The 21,071-nt window shown below is 39.3% G+C and overlaps 1 protein-coding gene across 1 annotated transcript in view; it reads right to left on the bottom strand.

The window, feature by feature from the left end:
- PDE10A (phosphodiesterase 10A) overlaps window positions 1-21,071 on the bottom strand; it is a 234,935-nt gene that overhangs the window by 103,241 nt on the left and 110,623 nt on the right. Inside the window, exon 3 of the mRNA XM_012806706.1 lies at window positions 18,189-18,217. Coding sequence (XP_012662160.1) covers window positions 18,189-18,217 — 29 coding nt within the window. The remainder of the gene's footprint in view (window positions 1-18,188; window positions 18,218-21,071) is intronic.

Below are 21,071 nucleotides of genomic sequence, written 5' to 3'. Positions count from 1 at the left end.
GAGGTCTGCGCTCCTCTGTAGAGATCGGGGTGTTTTACACACGGAGGTCTGCGCTCAGCCTGCACCAACTGAGTCTGCAGGCACCACTTTTCCAATGGCATATGCCCATTTTCTGTCTGTGCCACATTTTGTTCATTCTCACAATATTTTAAGCTTTTACATTATTATTACATATGTTATGATGATCTGAGAAAGGTGATCTTTGATATTAGTATTGTAATTGGGGTGCCATGAACCATGCCCATGTAAGACAGTGAATTAATGTATAAATGTTGTATGTATCTGACAGATCTTCTGACCAGCTCTTAGTCCATCTCTCTCCCTCTCCTTGAAACTTCCTTTTCCCTGAGACAAAACAATATGAAAATTGGGTGAATTAGTAAACTCTCCAATGATGTCTAAGTGTCAAACTACAAGAGACAGGCACATGTGTCTTGTGACTTGAAGTCAAAGGCTAGACGTGAGTGGGCTTAATGAGCACGGCAAGTAGGAAGGGAGGCCTCCTGAGCCAGTCAGCCAAGCTGGGAATGCAAAGGGAACATTCTGGAAGGAAATTAAAAGTGCAACCCCAGAGACCAGTATGCTGACTCACACTTGAATCCTAGAACTCTGGGATGCTAAAGCAAGCATAACGTGACCTCATCTCTACCAGAAATAGAAAGTTAGCCAGGTGTGGTGGTACACACACCTGTAGTCCCAGACATGTGGGAGGCTGAGGCAGGAGGATCACCTGAGCCCAGGAGTTAGAGGCTTCTGTGAGTTATGATGATGTCACTACACTGTAGCCTGGGCAACAGAGTGAAACCTGGTCTCAAAATAAGTAAAGTGCTATTCCAGTAAACACACGAATTGCAAGAAAGCAAAACTGCCTTACAGCTGATATGGAGTAAGTTTTAGTGGTCTGAATAGATCAAAACCAGCCTCAAATTTCCCTCAAGCCTAATCGAGAGAAAGGCTCTATCTGGTCTCAATAACATGAAGGCTGAGAGACTGTGAGGAAGGTGCAGGAGAAGTTTGAAGCGTACACAGATCTGCCCATGAGGCTTAACACAGAAGTGCAAAGGGAAGCTGCATGTGCTGTGGAGGAGCTGCAGCAAGTGATTCAGGAGGTCGAGGAGCTGCGGCAAGTGATTCAGGAGGTCGAGGAGCTGCGGCAAGTGATTCAGGAGGTCGAGCTAATATCAGTGATAAAGATGGCTACGCTAAACAGCAGATTCCCAGTGTAGATAAAGCAGTCTTATACTGGAAGAAAGGCCATCTAGGACTCTCACACCTGATGTAGTGGCTGATTTTAGGTTGAAGCTGAAGCTCACTGACCATTCCAAAAATCCTAGGGATTAGAACTGTGCTAAATCAAGAAAACAACAAAGTTTGGAAAAAAGCACACCTGTTTACAGCATGGCTTACTGGATATTTTGAGCCCCCAATTGAGACTTAGTGTTCAGACAAAGAAAAAAAGTTCTTGCAAAATACTATTCCTCATTGACAGTGCAACTGGTCACCCAAGATCTCTGATGGAGGGGCACAAGATTAGTGCTGTCTTCATCCCTGCTAACAAGCATGAAACATCTATTCTGCAGCCTAAGGATCAAATAGTAACTTTGACCTTCAAATCTTATTACTTAAGAAATACATTTCATAAGGCTATAGCTGCCATAGATAATGATTCTCTGATGAATCTGGGCAAAGTAAATTGAAAATCCTCTGCAAAGGATTCACCACTGCCATTGAGAACATTCACCATTCATAAGGAGAGGTCCAAATGTCAACATAAGAGAGTTTGGAGTAAGGTGACTCTCACTCTTCCAGATGACTTCAGGACTTAAAACTCCAGTGAGGAAATTAATTGCAGATGTGGGAGAAAGAGCAAGAGAACTAGACTCAGAAGTGGAGTCAGCGATGTGACAGAACTGCCACAATCTCATGGTAAAACTTAAAGGACTGGGAGTTGCTTCTCACAAATGAGCCACGAAAGTGGTTTCTTGAGATGGCACTTCCTCTTTATGAAGACCTAGTGAACACTGGTGAAAGGACAATGGGTTTTAAATATTGCCAGACATAACTGATAAAGCAGCAGTAGGTTTTAGAGGACTGAGCCCAGTGTCGGAAGATGTTCTACGGTGGGTGAAACGCTAGCAGCGCCATCACGCACTCCACAGAAACCCTTCCTGATAACAAGGGTCCACTCCCGTGGCAACTTCACTGTGTCTTATTTGAAGAAATTATCACAGTCACCAAAACTTCAGCAACCACTACTCTGATCAGTCAGTAGCCATCAATGTTGAAGCAAAAAAATTACTACTTGCTGAAGGCCCAGATTATCATTACCATTTATAGCAATAAAATAATCAATTATTTCTAATTAAGGTAGGTACTTTTTAAGACATAACAGATGGCAATATAGTATAAGTACAGCCTTTTATGCCCTGGGAAACCAAAAATTCTGCGTGACTAATTTTACTGCAAATTTGCTTTATTTCTCTGGTCTGAGAACAAACTCCAGTATCTCTGAGGAATGCCCATATGTAAATAAATTCTATAAATAAATGTTTCTTTAGCAACATGTCATGCATTTATATTGTTAAGTATAACACTAGGCTCCCACTCTCCTGAAAGTGAAATCCTAGTTGGAGGAAACAGATAAACAGGAAAATATCCATTTAAAAAAATAACAAAAATGAACACCTTTGATACCTTGTTGCCATCTTTAATAAACTGCAATCTGAGATTAACTGAACTTAAGACATAACTACTCTGTGGCTGAGTCTTTATTACATTCTGTTCCATGCAACAAAGAAACATCCCCCAAACAACAGCCTTCAAACAGCCTCTGACTGTGACCAGGAGCACTCATCTGCATGGGCACCTCTGCACCAGTACTTCTCAAAATCTATAACCCAACACAGACTTGTAACTGCCAAGAATGGTGTCATAAAACAGGTGGTAATTTAAAATCTTGTGAAAGAGGAATACGTTTAGTTCCCACTTTAAATTTTTTTTATCGTAACGGTTTGATACTGTTTTTAGTTCAAATGACTCGTGGTCCACTACCATAGTGATTAATAAAATCTTCCATACGCCATCAAGATCACTTTATTATTATAAAATCAGGGACAAATTTTAATAGATAAATGGTCAATATCTGTAATCTATTGTTAAGATTATGGGCATTACCTTAAGTACAAACAAACAAATCACTGTCTTTAGCAAACATTTTTCAATATTTAAACGGTTGGTAGGAGCTATTTCCATGTGGCAGAACGGTATCTTCAGTTAGGCAGAAAAATGTTTCACAGCTAATTCACCCCAGAAGCCAGTGAGCCCCCAGTACATGTCTGACGTTTCTCTATGGCTGTAGCTTTCAAAATGAAATTTAGGCTAAAACAGCCAATCCATAGTTTAGAGTAAGAATTTTTCTTTCGTTTTCAAAAACACAAGGTTGAGTGCCTAGAGATATTTCAACCTGTGTGATACGAAGTTTTTGCAGGCATCCTGGGGGGTCTTGCTCATAGGGGTAAAAAATTCTTGTTTGGATCTTTGACATTCAAAATTCAAAATGTTAGAATCTCACTTTACCTGACTGGAACATTCCATCTATCACCTGTTCCTCTGGCTTCTCAATGCTCCAGATGTGTTGATGATAAACGAGAGAGGAAATCTTCCTGTCCTCCAGGCACTTATTTATAAGTATCATCTTGAATTGCCCAAACCCCACCTCTTAGCCGAAGCCTGATTTAAAGAAAGTGATATTTTGGCACTTAAAGAAACATGCTTCCTAGCCACTTCTCTGCGTGTTCCCACCTCTACCTTTGGGTCATATCACAGTGAGAAACCACCCCAGGTGATTCTATCTTGTTCTGCCCTAATCCAGGCATCTTTATGCCCTGAAAACGACTGACTGACATCTTTAACTTAGAGAATAAAGGAACCAACTTCCTTTGGTTTTTACTTTCCCCTGGTTGAAATAAAAGCCCAGTTCTCTGCTCATCCAGGGGAAAGCTCTGATTCTTACAATTTTTTTTCTATTTCTTCCTTTTCTTTATTTGTTTTTCTGATAACCAATTAGAAAATCTCTTTTCCAAAGATGTAGTAAGAAAGGCAACTGGAAGTGAGTGCACAGTAATTCACTACGCAGGAGAGGGGAGGCTGCCCCGGGGGCCCTGGGGGATTCGGCCTCCTCAGTCCGCGAGTCTGGGCTTCAGTCCGACTCCCCCCTCTGTCCATACACCATGTTTTCTCTTTCTTGAGTCATTACATAAATATGTAAACATACTGTCATTTATCCCATTTTAAAAAAGAAAAAATTATAAAATAAAACATCTCTGTCCACAACCTTCCTATCTATTTGCCACCCCACTTCTCTCTGCTCTTTATGGAAAAACTCCTTGAAATAACTATCCTGTGTGCTGCCTACACCTTCTCCTCCCCCACTCTCTTCACCTTCTGTCAGTCACTCTAATCTCTCCAATGAAATAGCTCTTCTTGAGGCCACCAATGACCTCCATGCTGCCAAATCCAAAGGTCAAGTTTCAGTCTTCCTGACTCTTGAAATGCATCTGCACCCACAGTACTGGATATGATGGGTTATTCTTTTTGGATTCAAATAATTTCTTCATGGCTCCAGGCCCACACGCCCCTGGGTCTCTTTCTGCCTCAGGGACACTTGTTCTGGGTCTTCTTTTCAAGTTCTTCCTCCTGTCTCAGACTTGGAAATGTCATGTCCCAGGGCTGGTCCACACTCACTTCTTGAGTAATCTCACCCAGGCTCACAACGTTGGGTGAGCAGATCAGATAGCATCTGCCTGCTGATGGTTCTTAAACCAGTCATATTACTAATGATCTAAAAAGATAGCTCTAACTCAGACCACCTCCCTAAACTCCAGAGTTACGTATCTAACCTCCTACTGAACATCTCCAGTTAGAAACATATTAGGCATCTCCAACTTAGCACATCCTAAACCAATCACTCGTTAGGGACTCTCACACACACGAGGGCTGACGACTAAGTTTCCAACCTGCCACCACGCACATACACTGGCAGCACTGGATAAGCAGCTCAGTAAGGTTTCAAAACATTGGAATGTCAGTGTCTCACACCAACGTATGGTGATTTCTCCCCAAGGGGTGCCCGTTATCACGTGTGTTTCATGTGCCATCAAGAGAATGTCAGAGCTTGAATTAGAGCAAGGAACATTCATAAGAGTGGAAATGAAAGCAGAGATATGTTAGTCCAAGTATATGGCGATAATGCCATGAAGAAAATGGCAGTGTGCAAACGGATTGAACATTTTCCTGAGGGCAGAGAAAGCATCACTGATGAAGAGAAGTCAGGGTGGCCGGTAACAAGCAAAACTGATGAAAAACTGCAAAAACTGTGGAACTGTACATCAAAATCTCTGGCTCTGAGAAGCACAGTAGACCAACTGAACATGAATAGAAACAGTAAAATCTCAACCACAACCTTGGCGTGAGCAAGGTGTGGCTCCTGCATCATGACAATGCACCAGCTCACACAGCACTGTCTGTGAAGGAGTTTTTAGCCAGCAAACAAACAGCTGTATTGGAACACCCTCCACACTCACCTGATCTGGACCCCAGTGACTTTTTTCCTTACCCAAAGATAAAGAAAATACTGAAAGGAAGACATTTTAATGACATTGAGGATATCAGAGGTAATATGATGACAGCTTTGATGGCCATTCCAGAAAAAGAGTTCCCAAACCGCTTTGAAGGGTGGACTAGGCACTGGTATTGGTGCGCAGATTCCCCAAAGGGCAGGACTTTGAATTTGCCCATAGTGATTAGGACCAACAAGGCATGTAGCACTTTTTCTAGGATGAGTTCACAAACTTCATTGTCAGACCTCCTATGATGACAGCTCTGATGTCCGTTCTAGAAAAACAGTCCCCAAATTGCTTTGAAGGGTGACTAGGCACTGGCGTTGGTGCACAGCTTCCCAAGGGGAGCACGTTGAAGGTGACCACAGTGATATTCAGCAATGAGGTTGGAGCACTTCACGAGTTCACAAACTGGACTGTCGGAACTGGCACTTGTGCAAGGCCGCCTTGTAGGAGATGGAAACCCACCCTTCCAGTGGCTCCAACATCATCCCTTCTCCTCTTTCTTTTATACTGCACATATCTATTAATCAGTAATTCCTGTTAGCTCTCCCACAAATACACACACACACAGATATATATATGTGTGTGTGTATATATATATATATATATATTTTTTTTTTCTACCTATGGAATCCCAGCACTTTTCTCTACTTTACCTTCATGACAACCATCCTGGTCCAAACCATCTTCATATATCTTGCAAGATTTGTGTTACCCTTCTATTTGCCAATCACCCTTAGCATTGAGAAATTGCTCTTTTAAAGTGCTGTTGAATTCATTTACTTAGGATTTCTGCACTTACTGTTATGCTAATAGAACTGTTTAATAGTCTTTTAATTAGTTTTATGCTTTCTCTATTTTTTGTAATGCTCTAATTTTTGTGTCAGGAATAATATTCCTTTCTGGGATGAGTTCTTTCCCTAGCTTCTAAAATATTGACTTTATATAATGTAGAAACACTGTCCTGTTTACTGTTTGGTAGAATGATTCAGCGAGCGTCTCCGGGCACCATGCCACGTCCAGGGTCCTTCACTGACTTCTCGGTTTCATCACTGGCGATGGTATATCCACATTTCCTTGCCCTTCTTCACTTTTGATAATTTGCAAATGTCCTAACAATTATCTATTTCATCTAAATTTTCAAATACATGAGTATAGAGTATTCCCTATTAAATTGTTAATAATATCCTTGTTTCACATTCCTAATAATTGTGTTTTCTTATTTATTGAATAGGTTGCTGAAGGTAATCTATTTTGTTGAGGCTATTTAAAGAAATATCTATGTATTATTAATCAAGTCTGTATTTTAAATTTTGGTCCATTAATTCTTCTCACGTTGTATTAACTCATCCCCTCTAATTTTAAATGTTTGGCTTTTGTTTTCTAATAAATAAATATGTGATTAACTTACAAACATGAGTTTTAATCTTATTTTGGTTACATCTCCTTGTAGACTTTATCTCCATTTTATATATAAAGCTTTAAAAAGCTATTTTTGAAGAGGTCATTCACATAAGAATGTCAAAGCAGGAATTAAAATCTAACTGTGATCTAGGCAGTATCAGACAAGCTCCTTTATACATATTGAACACAGACGACCTAGAGATGCATTCACACAAAAGGAAATACAATTAGTTAACATATGTAAATATGTTTATTTGCTTTAAATAAACACATCAAAATGATGTTATACCATTTATACACAAGAAGACATAGAACTGCCATTTCAATGTTAAAATGAAACTTCCCACTGGAACTGCAATTTCATAAGTCAACTTAGCAATGTGTAATAAATGGCATAAATTTGTTAGGTTCTTTTACCTAGTCACCTCACATCTTAGAATTTTTCCATAAGCAATATTTTGTAAGAATGAAACTGCTATATCCACAGCAGTGAATTCTACTGGATTAGTATCTAATACAGTAGAACCTCCACAGGTGACCACTTCCCTACGCTGACTAGCCTGCCAGTCTATGAGACATCACAGTCTGAAGATCTAACAACAGAATGAAAAACTAAAAAGTTATCATGTAGAAACTTGATGGGGTATTTTTAGTCATTAAAGATAATATTAGACTACACCAGATCATAAACACATTCATAGCATAATAAATAGAAATCAAAATAGTATGTGCACTGTAATTATGACTATGTAAATAAAATACAGCAGAACCTCCACAGTTGACCACTTCCCTACACTGACCACCTCCCTGACTTGATCTATGTTCATAGACCAGACTTGTACCGCATGAACGTGTCAGTACAGCTGGCCTGGTCCTACCTCCATATGCTGACCAGTTTGTTATAGTCCCTTGGTGGTCAGCTTAAAGAGGTTCTCCTGTGTATGTGCAGAAGAACCAGAAGGAAATACATACTCCCAACTGACACTGTTGATTGGATTGAGGTGGTTTTAATATACTCTAGAACCAGGTTTGAGCTTTTAAAAACATAAGTATAAACGATTTTAACCGAATTAAAGTAGGTCTAGACAAGCTATGTGGGATCAAGATTCAGACAGAGGTGTTAACAGTGGCTCTTACAAGGTGTGATACTCAACCTCAAATACAGAAAACATGGGAGAGGAGATGGAGAAAAGCTTTAAAATACAGACTAAAAAACAAAAATTACTTATATGGGATAGCCCAGTCTTCTTAGAAACACAGAAGTAGCTATAATCAGGTGCAATGATTAAGTGGGGGAGACAAAATCTAGAACACCTTCCCTGTAAACAAGTCTCATTAACCCTGCATTACCAAGCAAACAGCATAACCCAATCAACAAAGAAGGCTTCTATTTAATAGAAAAAAGTGAAATAAATAATCACTACTGAAAGAATGGCATCCAGAAACACGTACAGAAATGTTTTCTCTAAGATTACCTCAATCTGCTTGAAGAAAATTCTACTCAGAGAAAAATTACATGCTTACCTGGTAATTACCTGGTCAGTGGGTGGTTTACTGAGGGTCACAAAGCTGCTCAGGTGCTTTTAATTTAGAGAGCATTCATTTGAGGTAATAATGCCATGTTATTTCCCATATTTATACAGAAACTCTGAAAATTATAAACTCTATATTCAATGGCTCTGATTAGTCACAGAGCATAATCATTATCACAACTAACCAGAGGTTGCAGAAGTTTTACTTGAAATCACATGATACAGTTCCTTAAGTTTATGCCCTGATTTGGGAGAATGTCTTTCAAGGTTCTTCTTACTTTTTGAGAGATGATGTAATGGAAAGAATTGAAACAACAAAGTATCCCACTCTAGATGTTCTGCATCCAGAAGTTTCTTAAGCTGCATTTTAAGAATAGAAACCAAGAAAGTCCTACCATTCCATCCTTCAGGAAAAAAATGTTAGGAAAAAAAAAAAGGTAAACTGAAAATTAAAAAAAAAATACAGATAATACAAATAAATATAAAAAGATTTGAAAGGCAGAGAGACAATTACTCCTTAAAGAAGTAATGTGCAATAATGTATAATTTTTTTTCCTTCTGTGTAAAACTGAGCATTGCTCTCATAGTTCAAATCTGTCATGAAATACATTTTTAAGGGAAAAAAATCTATTTTACTCAACATCTTCATAGTTTGAATGAGGCCTCAAGTCCATTCTTAATATAAGTATTCAGATGCATAACTTACTTCCTAAGTTTTTGAATGACATTGCTAATATAAATCAATACTACTTCAACCAAATAAAACTGGACTATAAAAAGAAAAATTTTTAATAAATTTCTAACCCTGAGAAGGAGAAACATTTAAAAAAAAAAAAAAAAAGGCCAAGTGAGGTGGCTCACGCTTGTAATCCTAATACTCTGGGAGGCCGAGGCAGGTGGATTGGCTGAGCTCACACACTGGAGACCAACCTGAGCCAGAGTGAGACCTCATCTCTAAAAAAAAATAGCTGGGTGGGGGGGTTGGGGGTGGGGTGGGGTGGGGTGGACTGTGGCTCAAAGGAGTAGGGCGCCAGTCCCATATGCTGGAGGTATTGGTTCAAACCCGGCCCCAGCCAAATACTGCAAAAAAAAAAAAAAAAAAAAAAAAATAGCTGGTGGGTGCCTATATAGTCACTTAAGCCCAAGAGTTTGAGGTTGCGCTGAGCTGTGATTTTACAGCATTCTACAGAGGTGGACAAAGTGAGACTGTCTAAAAAAAAAAGAAAGAAAGACAAAGAGTGAGAGAGGTTATACATGTCTTCAGGCCACTGTTTTGACTGCTTCCATCCCCTAATACAAAGATCAAACCTTACGGAAGGACCACAGTCCCCTGGCCCTTATCCATGCTATTCCATATACACACCAATCTGGCCCATCTTCCCGTTCCTCCCTCCCTACCCACCAAATCCTTCCACTGCACCCTAGACCTCCTTATCATCTACAAACCCCTTTCATTCTAGAAGAAATTTTTTCTGTCTGCTTCGGAAAAGACTGGTTATCCCAAGAAAAATAAATATTTTAAAGGTGACATCTCTGACAGCCTGTCCCTTCACTTTACTCAACAGCCAAAGAAAAGTAAAACCAATGTGAATTAGTGATGAAACCAGGCAATTGTGGCTGCTACATACTATAAATTTCAAGACATCCCAGGACATAATATCAATGAAGCCAAAGTTTAAAAAGTCACCAAGAGTTCACTTAAAATTCTCCTTCCCAAGAAAATGATACTGTTACATAAAGTAAATTAAAAATATTCTGGGGGAAAAAAAAGACATAAGATACCACTTAACAGGGTAATATCTGGCTATGAACTCATGCTATATCTTAAACAGGGCCGTGTATTCAGAAACACATTGAAGAATAATCCAGAGAAACTTTATGACTCACTAGCAGAACTGAGCATTTCTACAAAAACTTGGCATAGAAACACTCAGTGGAATGTATGTAAGGCACACTGTTTACCAAGCCAAATTAAATGAAGACAAGACAATGACATCTGGAATGTTTCAGTCAACCAGGATAAAAATCACAGAGACCCACTCCTCCATGGGAATATCCACAACCCCAGCTTCCTGGAGAGTCAGTCCCCTTGGTCACTTCCGACTGTGCTGGTGCCACTGACCTTCACGCTGTAACCCTCTCAACAGGAACATTCTAAGGACATTGCATGACACATAAACAGAGGTAAGGAAAACTAACTATGAATAGCACACCTATCATTTAAGAATAAACAAAATGTTTTATAATGAATAAATGACCTCTCCGCATATATAACAAAATTCTAAAAAGAAAAAATAAAACCTACCAAAAATATCTGAAGTGTTAGTACTATAGCAGTATACACAGGATAAAAGCTAATTTAGGATGTTGTGGGAGGAAGACTGTACGCAAAATAAATTTGGGGAAAACATCTGTCTTGAATTCTCGAGAAAATTAAAGAAAACTTAACAGTAAGTTATTACCAATGAGACCATAAGACAGATCAAAATGAGGAAGAAGCACCCGAAATACAGAAGTAGTTTAATTTAAAAAGCCACGTTGAATTTAAGCAGAGTTAGAAACAGTAAGAAGAGAACTGTGCTGTGGAAGGTCAAGCTAATGACCCGACACATCTGAGAGGTTCTAGAACACACAGGGGCCCAGGAGACGACGGGCCACAGGCCCCCCGTGCTCTGGGAGAGAACCCGGGCATGACAAGAAACAGAACAAGATCCTCAAAGACTGAGAAACACTGAGAAAGCGCAACACATACCAGGTTAAATGAAGGAAAGCTAAAAGCACTTAGAAATAACTTTGTAAAAATAATGAATTCCAACAGCAAGTGATATCCTCTTATAAATATTCAGAAATGACAAAAGAAATATTTGCTTGAAAAAGAAAACCAAAATGCTTTCAATATTTCTCCTTCATAGGATTAAAGAGCATAAAGAAATATATCTTAAGGAAACAAGACCTGTACCCAAGAGGTTCTAGACTTGGCTAGAATTTCACATTTTAAGAATTCGGCATCTAAACACTCTTTTTTTAAATTTTTGATTTTTTTCCCTGTTCCCGTCAGAAATCTTATTAAATTATGAGCTGGAATCACTTTAATAACAATAGTAACAGTAACAATAAAATAAAGGATTAACAGTGTTTATTAGATGAAAACCAGTTAACAGAGATGCGACTCAGAGTATCCCTCAGTCCTCACTTCCCAGCCCCATCCTTTCTGAGCAAAGCTTTCTCCTTCACTCAGCCCCAGCCAGTGGCCCCCCCTGCTGTGCCTTGAACCTGCCAGGCGCACCCTGGCCACAGGGTCCATGTACTGACTGTACCAGTAGCCAGGAAAGGTCTTCCCCTTTCTCAGCAAAGTTCGCTCCTGCATTTCCCTCTAATGTGTCCTGGGTGAGCCTTCCCAGAACACGCAGTCAGACATCCAGGGAACAGCAACTACCCTGACTCCTGCTTTGTCTGTCTCCACAGCACTTAGTACCCCGACCACCATGCACCTGTTAGTAACTTGGTGTGTGTAATGTCTCTGCCCCACAAGGGCAGAAATCTCTGTCTAGTTTTTCCTTGATGTATCCCAGGAACCTAGAAGACCTGGGGCTCAACCAATCTTTGTTGATCAAATGACAATGTCCAGTTAGGAAAACACAGCACGCTGGTTAAGACCTCCTGGTTTCAACAAAGCATTTGACAATTTCATATTATTCTCATAGGTGACTTTTCCACACTCAGCATTTTCTTAGGTGAAAAATTATTGAAAAAGAGGCCTAGAAAAACAACGTGGAAAAATTACTCAAATTTATGGCTTCAAAACCTAGGGAGTATGTTAGATATCAGAAATAAGATAGGGTTCATCTGCATAATTTGAGATGGGCCAAAACAAGATAAGGTGAAGCTGAAACAAATATACAGATCCACAGTTAAAGTTTTAAAACAAAATCTATTGGACAAAACAGTCTTTTGCTGTCCTCCCACTTCTCCAATTTCCCCTTCTTCATCTCCTCTGCTAAAGTTTCCACACCTTCCCCACCATTCAGTGACCAGACTACCCGTAGTTCAGTGCTCAGATTTCTACTCTTTTCTCCACAGATACAATTCCTGAGTAATCTTACTTAGTCCTGTGGTTTTAAATATCATTTATACATTCCAGATTCCAAATATCTATACTATGAACTTTCTTCCTAACTTGACCATATATACACTGGCTTCCTAAATATCTCCAATTCTTACCGGATAACTTAACTTACTAATTTTCCAACCTCACTTAACTCCATTCTGCCTGTAGTCTTCCCCATAACAATAAAGAGAAGTTATAATCTACCAGGTGTTCACACCAAAAAAATTGGCAGTTATGAGAGAGACTCCTCTCTTCTCTCATACCACGTACAACTCACAGCCAAGCCCATCAGCTCTCCCTCCCAACACACCCAACCTCTGATTACACTTCACTGGGACAGCCCGAGGCTCAGACATCATCCTCCCTGCCTGCACTCCCTGCCTCCTACTGGGGCCCTCTGTTCCCACCTTATTGTGTAGACTTTCAATGCAGCAGCTAGGAAAGGGCCTCCACAGCGCTGCTCTACACAGACTCCATCTCTCCCCATCACTCGCTCTGTCCCAGGCACAGCGACTCCTCCTTCCAGTTCTCTTACTCCCATCAGATCCCCGCTCAAGCGTCAACTGGTGGAATTCACCTTCCTACCTACTGCGCAGGTACAGCAAGTCCACAGCCCAGCCCTAACCCACCATCACTCTGCTTTATTCTTCCACACATTTATCAGAGTATTTGTCACTGCTGAGAAATATATAAACATATATTATATACACATTCAGTTTGTGAACTGTTTTTGCCGCTCACATCTAGACTACACGTACCTGAATCCTGTCTATTTTGCTCACAACTGTATCCTCAGCACCTTAGAACAATGTCTGACACACAACTGTTCAGTAAATACTTGTCAATGGATTAACAAATAAGGAGACAGAAGGGGAAGGAGGAAAAGAAAACAGGGAAAAGGAAGAGGGGAAGAGTCATAGCACATACAGATATGATTTGATTTCCTGGAAAAAAAAACCCAGTGGTTTACTGAAACTCATTAACAAGAAATGTCCTATACTTCCTTAAAAACAAACAAACGAACAACTAATTCTCCCTTTGAGACTTTACAGACACGTTTTTCAAACCAAGACATGTCTGCGCCCTACCTCACCATGCACAGTGAGGCCGTCCCAGTCCATGACGAGGCTGCCATATATTTAAAGCTATTCAACAGTGTACAGTGTTCTGCAAATAATGTCCCCCGGAACCCTAAGTCGGCATTTAGAAGTTAAAATTTAAAAAATAAGCAAGGAGTCTGACAAGGTGACTAACTAGGGACTCTGGTTGCCAGACTGTCTCAGAAAAAAAGGAAAAGTTTTACATTAAAAAAAAAAAATGATGAGCTGTAATTACGAGGGAAAAGTGCCAGAGCTACCTGAGATTCCACAAGAGGACGTAACAAAGCAGAACAAGAGGGGGCAGGACACCAGTGGATCTCAGTCCTGAGGAACTCGGAGGCCCCAGAAGGGCAGATGGGCTGTGTCCTCCACTCCTCTGACAGCCAGCAGGCTGCCTGCCTGCTGAGCTTCTGGAGAGCTTGTCTACCCTCAGGAGCCCAAACGCTGCTGCTGCTACTGCTGCTAGACAACTCAGAGCTTGTTGTATTTCTGTTTTTGTTTTGTTTTATTTCAGATTACTATGAGGGTACAAAAGATTGTTTTTTAAGAATAAAGCACTAGGCCACCAGCCCCTCAGGGCACCGTCTTGTCACCCCAGACCATAGTGGAGAGGGAAGGTGCAGACTGCTGCTCTGCCCAGGGGGCCTTTTCCTCCCGGTGACCTTCAGCCCTTCAGTTTTTGTGTCACTTCTCCCCACACAAACATTTCCCATGCTACAACACCCACAGCGGCTGGTGAGTCCCAAGACATCTATGTTATCCCAAAGCTTGGACATTCTGGAGGGGCCTGCCTTCTGGGCAGAGGGACAATGATGACCAGAATGCTAGCTCTCCTCCATTCAGACTGTGTCCCACCTCCTCCTCCCTTTGACCACCGTTGCCAAGTGTCATGGTGTCCCAAGGGATAACCGAGCCAGGCCCATTGGCTGCAGCTGCTTCTCTCCACTGGCGTGTCCATGGTGTCAAGGCCCCTGAGTGCCCGGGCTCACAGCTTTCCTCTCTGAGGCCTACAGAAGACCCACTGAGCTCCCTGCCCACTGGTCCTACCCACTGGCACTCACTTGGCTGCCCCAACTGGACAGGGCAGGGAATACCCCAAAGAAGAAGGGCATTAAGCCTACTTGAGCACTCCACCAGCAACTTGGGACCAGTGCCACATTTCATAGACATAGAAACAATTAGCCTAAGCTTTATTTGGAATCAAAAGAAGCCCAAATATCCAAAACAATCTTAAGTTAAAAAAAAACAATCTGGAGGTATCATATTACTTGCCTTAAAATTGAATTAATACTTCCAGGCTACCCTAAACAAAACAACATGGTACTGGCATAAAAGTGGAGACATAGACCAATGGAACAGAATAGAGAATCCAGAAATAAGATAACCTGCCTACAACCAACTGATCTTTGACAAAGCAGACAAGAATGCACACTATAGAAAGGATGTTCTGTTCAATAAATGGTGCTGGGAAAGCTGGACAGCCTCAGGCAGAATGAAAGCGGATGTATATATATATGAATAAACAAACAAACAAAACCTCTCCATATACAAAAATTAATTCAGGATGAATTAAAGATATAAACATAAGGCATGAAGCCATAAAAATTCTAGCAGAAAATGTCTTTTAAATATCAGACTAGGCAAAGGATTTATGACTAAGACCCCAAAAGTAAATATGGCAATAAAAAGTAAATAAAAAATGGGACTTTTTGTGCACAGCAAAGGAAATGACAGAGTGGAGTGACAACCTACAGAATTGGGAGAGAATATTCACAAACTACACGTCCAACAAAGGACTAATACTTGGAATCTACAAAGAACTCAAGCAAATTGGCAAGAAGAAAACAAATAGCCCCATCAAAAAGTGGGAAAATTATATATGAACAGAAGTTTTTTGAAGACAATAACCAACAGCCAATACACATATGAAAAATGCTTGACATCACTAATCATCAGGGAAATGCAAATTAACATTACAATGAGTTAATACCTTACCCATATCAGAATGGCCATTAGTAAAAAAGCCAAAAACAATAGATGCTGACGTGGATGCAGAGAGAAAGGAACATTTACAGTCTTTGGTGGAACTGAAATTTAGTACAACCTCTATGGAAAGCAGTGAGGTGAATCCTCAAACAAATAAATAAAGACCTACTATTCAATCCAATAATCCCACTGCTGGGTATAAATCAAAAAAAAAAGTCATTTAATCAAAAAGATACCTGCACTTAAATGTTTATCGCAGCATAATTTATAATTGCAAAGATGTGAAATCAACCTAAGAGCCCTTCAATTCATGAATGGATAAAGAAAATGGGGTGTGACTCACATATACACAGACACCATAGAGTACTATCCAGCCATATAAAGGAGCAAAATAATGTCATTTGTAGCAACATGGAGTGAACCGGGACCATTATCCTAAGAACTGTAGGAATGGAAAAAAGAACACCATGCAGTCTCACTAAAAAGTGAGAGCTAACAGATGGGTCCACATGGGCACAAACTTATCTACTGGGCACAGTAGACACTGTTCGGGTGATGAGCACACCAAAATCCCTGACTTAAGCCTTATACAGCCATGTTAAAAAAACACTTGTACCCCCTTAATTAATATTCTGAATAAAACAAAAAGGTGTTTTATTGGAAAAGAACAAACACATCCCTGTACTCAGAGTATACAGATGGAATATGATGCATGGCCTTTGTTGAGTTACTACAAAAGTTAAGTTAAAACAAATAGTAATGGACAGCGATTAAGGGAAGGCTGTTCACCTATAAGTCAGAGAGTATTTCATAATAATCAAACTTCCTGAGAGTAACAATCTTCCCCCCAATGATCATAGTTTCTGAAAAGAGTGTGTTTGAATAGAAGCCCTGTGGTCAGTCACCATCTATCAAAAGCTTAATCGTAGCAGAAAATAGTGGTATACTATTTCCTAAAGCAAATTCTGAAAATTATTCTAATAAGCATTAATCAAGACATGTAGTATATTGTAAGAAATCTTAATATAGCCAGGAATAAATTTAGTATTTCTCAGTTAGGGATATATTTTCTCCAAATTTGGCATAATATAAGAGAATGTCATAAAATAATATCACAGAGGATCATTATGTATAGTCTCATCATTTCTAGTGACCTTAAAAATAGTATGTGGTATTGTTAATGGCACTGTCTGGACTCACGGCATCTGAGATAGCAGCTTGGGCAATATCAACATCCCAATATTTTATGACTCTGCACAACCAAGATCACATGTCAGAATCCCCTTCTCATCCTCAAACAGCCTTTTTAGCATTTTCTGCTTTTCCTAGCAACTGCCAAAACTCTAGGTTGATCCCTCCACCTCTTGATACATTTGGGGGCATCCAGACTTGGGAACCGTCCAACTATAAGCTCTGCATAAAGTGAAATTAATAGGGAAGGCACCCAGAAAAACCCTGAGACTTGTAGAAAACTTGTTAGGTTGTTACGGAGAAAGGGAATTCTGCCCCAACCCCAGTCACCAGCCCCAACATGGGCCATGGTCATTTTAGAGATCTCTTTCTTCAGAGCATCAAAAATAAAGGACAACATCTAACGTGATTTTCTTAAAAGTGCTTCACTCTATATCTTACAATAACAACCTAATTTCTTGTATAAGGTTGAGTCAAATGCAATTCAAACTGATCTTTTTCACTATTTAATACACACTTGAGCTCTTTATCTATATACAGAAAACATTTAAAATATTAAGTTTGATTATTATAAAATATTGTTTAATAAAACATTTAAAAATACTTATGACTTTGTACTATAAAACTCAGTATGCTAAATGCTTTCAGTAACAATCCGCCATAAGTTTTTATGTTTACTAAGACTCTTAAATTAACACTAAATATTTCTCCAGGACGTGAAAACTGTACATTTCATGTTTCTAAATGTCCTGAGCTGTTCATGCCTTCAGTATGTGAGTTGCCATGGTTCATGCTCCCAGAAAGAAGGTGGGGGACTCAAAGTCAGGGTCAGCCAAATACTGCACACGAGGGAAGCTGAAGGGGAAACAGGGACACCCTGGAGAGCACTGAATGAATCTGAGGGCAGCCTGGGCTTCAGCACATTGACGCCGTGTGGAAATGCCATGTTAGTTTTTCCCATTCTTTATATGCAAACTCTCAATCTGTCAATGTTGACAACTGATTCAGAAAACCCCGTAAGTATGTACGGGCCAAATGACACATGTTTGTGGCTGGGCTCAGTCCTGAGATCCCTAATTTGCAACCTGTCTACTGACTTTATCCGTACTAGTGAGCAACACTTTGGAGAGGGTACTCAGTTTCAGCTATTTCTGTAATACTTTAGCATGTTTGAGTACTGACAAAATATATGAAGATTTCTCATTTCTTATACTATTATAGTAAAAATTATGTTCACATTACTTACCCTGCTGACTTCCTTAGGAGCTGATTCATCTGGAGGATGAAGAAGGAAGGAGAAAAAACATAATTAGAAACTCTAAGAAGGTTCTGAAATATAAACCATGTCATTCTCTCTCAGTGAACTCAGAGGCTCTTTGCAATGTTTTCTGTTATAACATCTACAAATTTGATTTTGTAAAATTGTAAAAGTTAAATGTAACAAATTTAGAGTTAGACCTATATTAATTCCAGAGGGAAAATGAACACACCACACCCCTTTCCAGATTACCTGTTTTAGAGGTCCTAATGTGAAGGTGCCTGCAACCCATACCCCCCACAGGAGTATCCCAAACAACCATTAACACTAGGAGGGTTAATTTCAGCAGACCTGAGCCACTTTGCTGAAATAAGTGTTTGGTGCCCTGAGACTCATGGAAATCTTAAGATTCTTTCAGGCTGCTCTGGAGAAAGGAGATAAAACACAGCCATCAACAGTGCCCCCTTGTCCCCTGGGTCTGAGGAGTCATACCAGCCCTGCTAGCACTGTTTACTGGGCAAGTCAGACTATTGGTTGACCCCAAATCTAGCTACAGGCAAAAAAATAAAAAATAAATAAAAAAAAAATATGCCTGTGTGACCAGCAGAGTGTAAGAAACATGCCAGCAAAGAGTCTTCTCCAGGTAGGCTGGTGCTGGTGTGGCCCTAACACATGAAGGGTCACTGGAACTCAGGCTGGCTTCTCCAGATTCCTTGCTGGACTCCCTTAATTTAACGCTGCTGCATTATCATGTCTGTTTCTTTCAATCAACTGGGAATTTGAAAGTATCATCATTTGGGTATTTATGACCTCTTTATTAATCAAACTCTTTGTCACCACCAGTAGACATTTATCATGAAAAAACTGAACATATTCTGTGTCATTCCAGAGCACAGACTAACTTATCTTGATGCAGCCAAAACATGTCTACCTCTCTGCCCTACAAGTTCAGGTGGTGTGGCTGTTCTTCCTTATTCAAGATCCATCCATATTAGCTAAACCGCTGAGGGCTCATGTTTCCTTTTTTTCTCTAATCTTTCTCAACTTACTGCTTATCACCAATTTCCTCATATGATGACAAGTCCAGTCCCAAATTACATATGAACCAATGGCAAGCTGGTCACTGAATCGAGTATGTGCCCAGTATGGGCAATGGCACCTATGTCTGCACCCCCACCACACACACACACACACACACACACTATTCTACTCACCCTATCACTCACTCAGTTTCAAAGTCTTTCAAAAATATTCTTTCTATTATGGCCCTTAAAGGTTCAAAACCTAAAGCAAACAAGATTCCAACATAAGCTAAATACTGACTTTGCTTGGGTACCTTTTAAAAAACACCAAGCTCAGTTCAATTAGACAGGATGTGTTTAATAAACAGTATCTATTGGTCATATTACTGTATTATTGGATTTTATAATAGATCATGGATTTTATAATTTCCTAAGACTGTAACAATGGTATAGGAAAAACATTTTCTCTTCTACTTTGAAGTCACATCATAAAAATACTTCAACTCCCTGCTGGTGGGAATGCAAACTAATACATTCCTTTGGAAAGATGTTTGGAGAACACTTAGAGATCTAAAAATAGACCTACCATTCGATCCTGCAATTTGTCTATTAGGTATATATCCAGAAGACCAAAAATCACATTATAACAAAGATATTTGTATCAGATGTTTATTGCAGCCCAATTCATAATTGCTAACTCATAGAGGAATCCCAAATGCCCATTGACCCACGAATGGATAAATTGTGGTATATGTACACCATGGAATATTATGCAGCCTTAAAGAAAGATGGAGACTTTACCTCTTACATGTTTACGTGGATGGAGCTAGAACATATTCTTCTTAGCAAAGTATCTCAAGAATGGAAGAGAAAGTATCCAATGTACTCAGCCCTACTATGAAACTAGTTATAAACCAATTATAGCCTCAGAAGAAGGGGAAAGGGGAGAGAGAGGGGAGGGGGAAGGAGGGTGGAGAGAGGGTAATTGGTGGGACCACACCTATGGTGCATCTTACAAGGGTACATGTGATATTGACTAAATGTAAATTATAAATCTCTAAACACAATAACTAAGAAAATGTTGTGAAGGCTATGTTAACCAGTTTATGAAAGCATTTCAAATTGTATATAAAGCCAGCACATTGTACCCCATGATTGCATTAATGTACACAGCTATTATTTAATAAATATATATATAATGTTAATAAAGGAATATGTATTTACTATGCAAAAAAATTCACACTCTGTATGTTCTGATAGTTTTCATTTAGTGAACAATCGGCTGCTGTAATGTTACTCACTGTCTGTTCAGCTTTGAGATGAAGATCCCAGAAGCAGAGAAGAACAAGGGAAATGCCAGTAAAACTCAGATTTTACCACAGATAAAAACTGCTGAACTTTCTTACCATTCAATCCACAAAAACATAGACAAAAGAAAACACTATTTAAAAAACCAAACCATGAAAGAGGAGAAAATTAGAATAAACAAAATAAGTTTAATAAATTATTACAGAAGATATAAATAAAACCCATTTAAAAATTAAGCATTAAAGAAAGAAATGAAAAGGATTTTGATCTACTCCTATAATCCATACTTTTATTATTTGTTGATTTTTTTCATATAGTTCTATCAGGAAAAGGATATAAAAAATTTTACAAAAAAAAGATATAACAAGCTCCAAAATAAAACTAAGAATTATGAGGAATGCTTATATTTATTAATGTAAAAAAACTGCTCTAGAGTTAGTTAAATTAAGAAAAATAACAAAAAGTGGAATTACTATGAGCCTATATTGGCTTAAAATATACACACATGTATTTTTCTGCGTGTGTGTAAATACACATGATT

Source organism: Otolemur garnettii, unplaced genomic scaffold (genome assembly GCF_000181295.1).
Source record: "Otolemur garnettii isolate 467f Iridium unplaced genomic scaffold, OtoGar3 scaffold00056, whole genome shotgun sequence".
NCBI classification, from domain to species: domain Eukaryota; kingdom Metazoa; phylum Chordata; class Mammalia; order Primates; family Galagidae; genus Otolemur; species Otolemur garnettii.
This window is presented reverse-complemented; position numbering and strand designations above follow the sequence as displayed.